The 6,685-nt window shown below is 38.3% G+C and overlaps 1 protein-coding gene across 1 annotated transcript; it reads right to left on the bottom strand.

Moving 5' to 3' along the window:
* Window positions 1-3,324: 3,324 nt before the first annotated feature.
* On the bottom strand, window positions 3,325-6,292 carry LOC127122973 (probable LRR receptor-like serine/threonine-protein kinase At1g53430). The gene is made up of 9 exons (XM_051053245.1): window positions 6,287-6,292; window positions 5,907-6,242; window positions 5,305-5,500; window positions 5,042-5,197; window positions 4,845-4,948; window positions 4,553-4,763; window positions 4,228-4,465; window positions 3,817-3,967; window positions 3,325-3,733 (listed from the first exon to the last, which is right to left on the bottom strand). Exons 1-9 carry the CDS (start codon window positions 6,290-6,292, stop codon window positions 3,338-3,340), a joined length of 1,794 nt encoding a protein of 597 aa, XP_050909202.1. The 3' UTR covers window positions 3,325-3,337.
* Between the last annotated feature and the right edge of the window lie 393 nt (window positions 6,293-6,685).

Genomic DNA, 6,685 nt, shown 5'->3' with positions numbered 1-6,685 from the left:
CCGGCAATCTGCAGCCAAATGACCACCTTTTCCACATTTGAAACACTTCTTCTCATTACTGGTACACTCATGGATACGATGTCCAGCCTGACCACATCTGTAACACTTAACAAGAGCACTAGAATCTCCTCCACTAGGCCTCTTCATCCCACTCTGCCTCTGGAAACCTTTGCCAGCTGCATACGGTTTTCCACGATCAATCTGATTCTTGCCTTTCCTATCAACCCTTTGCTGATAGCTCTCTGCTCTAGCCTTGGAATCCTGTTCAAAGATCCTGCAACAGTCAACCAAATCAGAAAACACCCTGATTCGCTGATATCCAATTGCCTGCTTGATCTCGGGACGCAACCCGTTCTCAAACTTCACACACTTCGAAAATTCTCCAGCAGCCTCACTATAAGGAGTATAGTACTTTGACAGCTCTGTGAACTTCGTAGCATACTCAGTAACAGACCTGTTACCCTGCTTCAATTCCAAGAATTCTATCTCTTTCTTCCCTCTGACATCCTCTGGAAAGTACTTCCTCAGGAATCTTTCCCTGAACACAGCCCAAGTAATCTCAGCATTTCCAGCAGTTTCCAACTCAGTGCGGGTAGCAACCCACCAATCATCAGCTTCTTCTGACAGCATATGTGTACCGAACCTGACCTTCTGGTTATCAGCACACTCAGTTACTCTGAAGATCCTCTCTATCTCTTTCAACCACTTCTGAGCACCATCTGGATCGTATGCTCCTTTGAACATCGGAGGATTGTTCTTCTGGAACTCACTCAACTGACGAGCAGCTCCCATCCCCACAACATTCGGATTTCCTCCAAGTACTCCAGCTAGCATACCCAGAGCCTCAGCAATCGCAGCATCATCTCTACCTCTTCCAGCCATCTCTATTCTGAAAACCCAACAATCTAAAACAATAAGTACTGATAGGGTTACACAACACCTATCCCGTACAGGGGAAACAGAATAATTACGACTCGACCAACCAGGCTCTGATACCACTAATGTAACACCCTTCTAAATACCCCAAATTATTTAATTAAAATAATAACATGTTAATCAGAGTAATTATGCCCCGAAGGGTGTCACACAATCATTTCACAAACATTTATCAAAACATCCTGTCATGCTCATTTATTTATCAAATAAAACAGTTGCATAATACGCAGCGGATACGAAACATCAACAATTCAAAGCATGTACTATATTACATGTAAAGTTGATCAACAACTAAATTAAAACATAGTCAAACATCCCCTCCCGATGTTACATCTACCAGAGCATGACCCACTAAGGACGACACTAGACTCCATAGCACTAGCTTCTACTCAACTCACTGCTCGTTACCTGAAAAATAGTTGTAAGGGTGAGTTCTTCAATCAATATAATAAGCATTATAGAACAACATGTAATGCTAAGTAAATAACACATTAATTCACCCTAATCAAACTACGCACTCAGCAACGGCAATATCCATCCAACCATCATATTCAACAGTAAAAATCTCAATCATATTTACATTAACAACACAACACACAACACACATATGATACTGGAATGCATCCATTCATATCATATGCCATACATTCATTGTGCAATGAGACTCTTATGCATGCGGTACCGACTATGTTGTGAACATATAGTTCAACCTCACCGTCCAAATCCAGGCACGGCTACCAAGCTCACTAGTCCCACTCATTTGAGACATAGTGACTCACTCACTAATTCCTCACCATGGGAATTAGCTACCACCCCAAATGGGCCATGATATGCACGCCAATCACCTAGCATGCAAACAACAACAACAACAATCAACATGATTTACTCACTAATTCCTCACCATGGGAATTAGCTACCACCCGAAGGCCACAATACGCATGCTAATTACCTAGCAATGCAACATCAACGATAATCAAGAATAGACACATGCTCACACTCTAAGCCATAAAATAGTCTATTCACAAATGCACACATTCACAACATCATGTATACCATTCCACATTATCAACACAATTTATCACAAAAGCATATTATATCATGCCAAACAACAACCACAATATTAGCACACTCCACTAATATCTATACTGCCCAAAACAGCGGGAATTAATCTCTATTACATCATAGGCCAACATAGGCCAACCCTCAAATAGGCACACCACATTAAAATTAACATTTTTCCACTCTGCAACAGCGTTAACCGGTTAACGCCCTGGGTTAACCGGTTAACGCAGCACAACACGCCTTCTGTCTCAAAATTTAACAGTGTTAACCGGTTAACGCCCTGGGTTAACCGGTTAACGCAGCACAAACAGCCAAATATCAGAAATTACAACAGTGTTAACCGGTTAACACCCTGGGTTAACCGTTAACGCAGACAAAACAGCACATATTCATAATCCAACACAGTGTTAACCGGTTAACACCCTGGGTTAACCGGTTAACGCAAGACAGAAGCTGTTCCTGCGCTAACTCAAGGCAGAATGCAGAATTCTCCGCATTTTCCGCCATTGGAGGACTTCCGGACCTCCGAATCCGATTCCGTAAAAAGCCATACGATCGGGAAATTACAACAGACTCAATTACCGACTAAATTTCAACTCCTAACACGGTTCATCCAACAAAATTTCAGCATTCACAATTCCCAATTAGGGTCAATCAACAGCTTATCACTACCCATGACATATTATCCCATAATACCCGTTAATTGACGATAAACCCCCCTTACCTGAGTTAATCTGGCGAATCTTTAAGCTTCAAGCTCTTCTCTTCTCCAACCTTCTTCCTCTTGCTCTGCCTCTTTGCCCTTTTCCTCTTTTTGAGCCGCTTCTCTGTTTTCACGTGAAAACTCTTTTTACCAAAATGGAACTCTTTTTCCTTATTTCCAACTTATATATTTTCCAATAATTATTATTCCAATAATAATAATAATAATAATAATCCAAAAATTCCAATTATTTAATTAAATTAATAAATATAATATTAACTTAAATTAAATAATTATCTTATTTTTATCGGGGTGTTACATGTAACGTCGGCTGAAGATACACCGAGGCTACGTAGCCTCGGTGGAACGGAGGCTAACGCGGACACTAATGGGACCAACGCTATATTGTTTCAAAACCATGAAAAGTCAATATTATGTTTAGCGTTGCCCTGTTCGACTCTAAAGTCAACAAAAAAAGTCAACATTTTTTGTATGCATCGATCGACTGGCATTGAGGTCAATTTATAAAACTCATGAAAAAAAAAGATAGCGTCCGTGTCACCGACCCTAAAGTCAACATAGAAAAGTCTATAATAATATTTAGCCTTGCATATGATATGGAAGAATAATCAAATCTCAAATAAGCCTATCAGATGAAGAATAATCATCTTTACTTGGATATGATATGGAAGAATCAATCCATGGTCCATCCATTGATTTGCCTCTTAGCTCTCTACTATCTTGTAAAGATGTTGAAGAAACATTAGTTTGGCTATCATGTGATAGAAGCTCAAAGGCTTTAAATCTTGCGCCACTAGCACTATCGCTTCGCTTGATTATCGGCGCTTGAATTGGAGTGTTTCCTTCAAGCATGCTCACGACCGATGACATTGGTGCTCTAAGAGTTGGAGATGGATTGGTGCAAAGGAGTGCCAGTTGCAGCATTCTCATGGCCTTTTCAGCTGAGTAGTTTGAACCAAGACTTGGATCCACCAATTCCAGAAGGTTTCCTTGTTCTTGGAGAACATAGGCCTTAAATGACATGCAAGATATAGTAATTATAAATTTTGAAACAAAGGAAATTATAATGAAAAGAGATACCAAGTGTAGCTTACCCAATCCAGAAGATAAACAAATTCCTCTTTTGGCCTATAATTTGTGTTGCTCATTCCACTAACAATCTCTAAAGCTACAACTCCGAAACTATATACATCTGCTTTGTCGGTTAAGTAACCCCGCATTGCATACTCAGGAGCCATGTAACCTCTGATAAGGAAACGTTTTGTAGGTTTGTGTCAGAGATTTTAAAAAACTTAATGAAACAATTTCTAGATAAGACTGTGTAAATGATTATAGCAACAAGAAATACATAGATTGTAGTTAACATTGCAAGCATGACCGGAAATTGTAGACAACTACAGTCCATGCGGCCACAATTGCAATTTAAATCTATGAGTGCAAGCCAACGAATGATAAACAAAGTCTTTAGGATTCAAAACTTTATAATATTGTCGTATAATACTAACATTGTCCCAACTATTCGCGTGCTGATATGAGTGTTTTCTTCTTCGTCAAGCTTGGCTAAACCGAAATCAGAGATTTTGGCATTCAGATGCTTATCGAGTAAGACATTAGTTGCCTTAATATCTCTGTGTACTATTTTCAACCTTGATTCCTCATGAAGATAGGCCAAACCTCTTGCTATCCCTACACAAATCTTCATTCTCGTGCGCCAGTCCAAGTTCAACTTTTGTTCTGGCTTACCTAGAAGAAAAGTTGTCTTTTAAAGTTTGATTTTAACTTATCAGAAACATATATAGACAACCAAAATCTGTTACATGAAGCCCTTACCGAAAAGAGCACGAGCAAGACTATTGTTCTCCATGTATTCATATACAAGCAGCAATTGGTTTCCTTCAATGCAACATCCATAAAGTTTCACAAGATTGGGATGCTGCAAAGCAGATATCATGCCTATTTCGTTTACGAATTCGCGGTTCCCTTGCTTTGATTTGGACGAGAGCTGTTTAACCGCAATCACAGCACCATCTGACAATATACCCTGCGAAATAGGCAATGCCTTCAGTATCATAGTTGAGGATAACCTTTCAAAGCTTTTAACATATAGTTTATCTAAATTTACCTTGTAAACTGGCCCAAATCCTCCTTCACCTATCTTATTTTCTGGATCGAAGTTATTAGTAGCAGCTTTAATTTGTCTCAAACTAAAATAACCTGTTTTCAATTCTAGGAGTTATGCAATAAGATAAGTGGTTTACTCAGGAACAAGAAGTGAAAATAAAGCGGTCCATGGTTCAACCATGAAAATGTTTTATTTACTTAGAACTAAAATCTTACCTTTGTCTGTTTGATCTTTCCGAAAAATGTAACCCATCTTCCAAAGGACAAAAAGTATCAGCAAAACAAGTGCCAATGATCCAATCACAATTCCAGCAATTGCTCCGGCAGACAACCGATTCGAAGGAATTTTAAAGTCTAAAGCAAAGTATAAATGATTTTAAGAATATGAAATACAATGTAGTTTAATTGGTATATTTGACAGAAGGTTATGAAATCAAAACGATATGAAAACTAGTACTTACTTGGGGTCACATTGATAGCAGATATAAGAGGTCCATATACACCTCTCATAGGGACTGCATTAGTTCCTTTTCCTGCCCATGATAAGTGGATTTGCAAGGTGCTATCATTAACATCAACGTTAAAGTCCCGAGTAATTCCCTTGCCAACTCCACCGGCTTCTTCCATAATGTTAAAGTCTTTTAAATATTTACGACCCTGTCATTATATAGTTTTGAAATTCGGAACTTTAGATTTGTTAGAAACCAGATACAAAGTATGAGCAACATTTTGGTCGAAACTAGAAACTAAGCGCCGGTCTGGATTGGTTTATTTGAGTTTATCTACGGACATAAGTACAAGCAGAACTGTCTGTAAGAGCTTATAGGAACAGCTTAAGATATGTCCATAAGCTGTTTTCAACTAAATTCCATAAACTCTATAAGATAGCTTATGAAAATAGCTTTAAAATGAGAAGGGTTTGATTTTGTGGTATCTTTTTTTTATAGAAATAGGTTATACACAAGCAAGCACTTATATGATAAAAGTTTATGCTATAAGTGCTTGATTAAGATACTTACCAAACAAAGCCTAAGAAAGAAGTAGTTGTGTATTCATTACTTACTTGAATTGAAACATCGAATATGCGCCTTCCAAAACTGCTAAAAGTCCGGTCATTAGAAAACATTATCTCAGCAAAATGAAGTTTCACATTATAATTTCCCTTCATCATACAAAATCCAAAGTAGTTAAGAGATATCGGCGCAATGCGGGCTGTTTGGTAGTAGTGTCCAGAAGACTCATTAATATTCAAAGAGAAAACATTTCTTGCCACATAATCAGCTTTTTCATTTCCTAGAAATACTCTTGTGCTGCTATAAGCCCATTTTCCATCAGTACTTTCAACAAAGTTTGAAATTCCGCGTAAATGTTCGTCGGCTTCATATTCTTTGTCATCAAACTCAATTGCAGGATTTCTTTCATTGGTCTGATTCCAATCATTACATCCATATCCCTACTCTTGGAAATAAATTCACTTGGTCTAATGGTAGGAAAGGTAGGCAGTTAACAGAGAAAAGGTTGGATCGGGAAGCCTATAGTGTGGATTAGCTTTAGGCTGTCTTGTGATTTTCAAGAAGCTTGCAGGGAGAGTTCATATTTTTTAAGAAAACCATTTCTGGTGCAGGTTTTAGCTTTGGCTGCTGTGTCAGCTGGTGTAGCAGTTGCAACTGTATCAGATTTAGAGTTCAATTTGTATGGTAAAATGGCTAATCCTACTCATCGCTATTCAGGTAAAATGGCTAAGTTAAATTCAGATTTAGAGTTCAATTTGACACCACACATATGTTCATAACAGGAGTATCATAGAAACTATACAGCTTTCACAAACACAACTTTCACTAC

Source organism: Lathyrus oleraceus, chromosome 2 (genome assembly GCF_024323335.1).
Source record: "Lathyrus oleraceus cultivar Zhongwan6 chromosome 2, CAAS_Psat_ZW6_1.0, whole genome shotgun sequence".
In the NCBI taxonomy this organism is placed as follows: Eukaryota; Viridiplantae; Streptophyta; class Magnoliopsida; order Fabales; family Fabaceae; genus Lathyrus; species Lathyrus oleraceus.
The sequence above is the reverse complement of the archived record's forward strand: the minus strand, read 5'-3'. Positions and strand labels throughout refer to the sequence as shown.

Excerpts from the sequence above, each read along its gene's own strand:
- LOC127122973 (XM_051053245.1), bottom strand. Across the intron at positions 4,764-4,844 it reads GATTTGGGCCAGTTTACAAG|GGTATATTGTCAGATGGTGC; the intron begins GTAAATTTAGAT and ends CCTATTTCGCAG. Across the intron at positions 3,734-3,816 it reads TTGTTTATCTTCTGGATTGG|GCCTATGTTCTCCAAGAACA; the intron begins GTAAGCTACACT and ends ATGTCATTTAAG.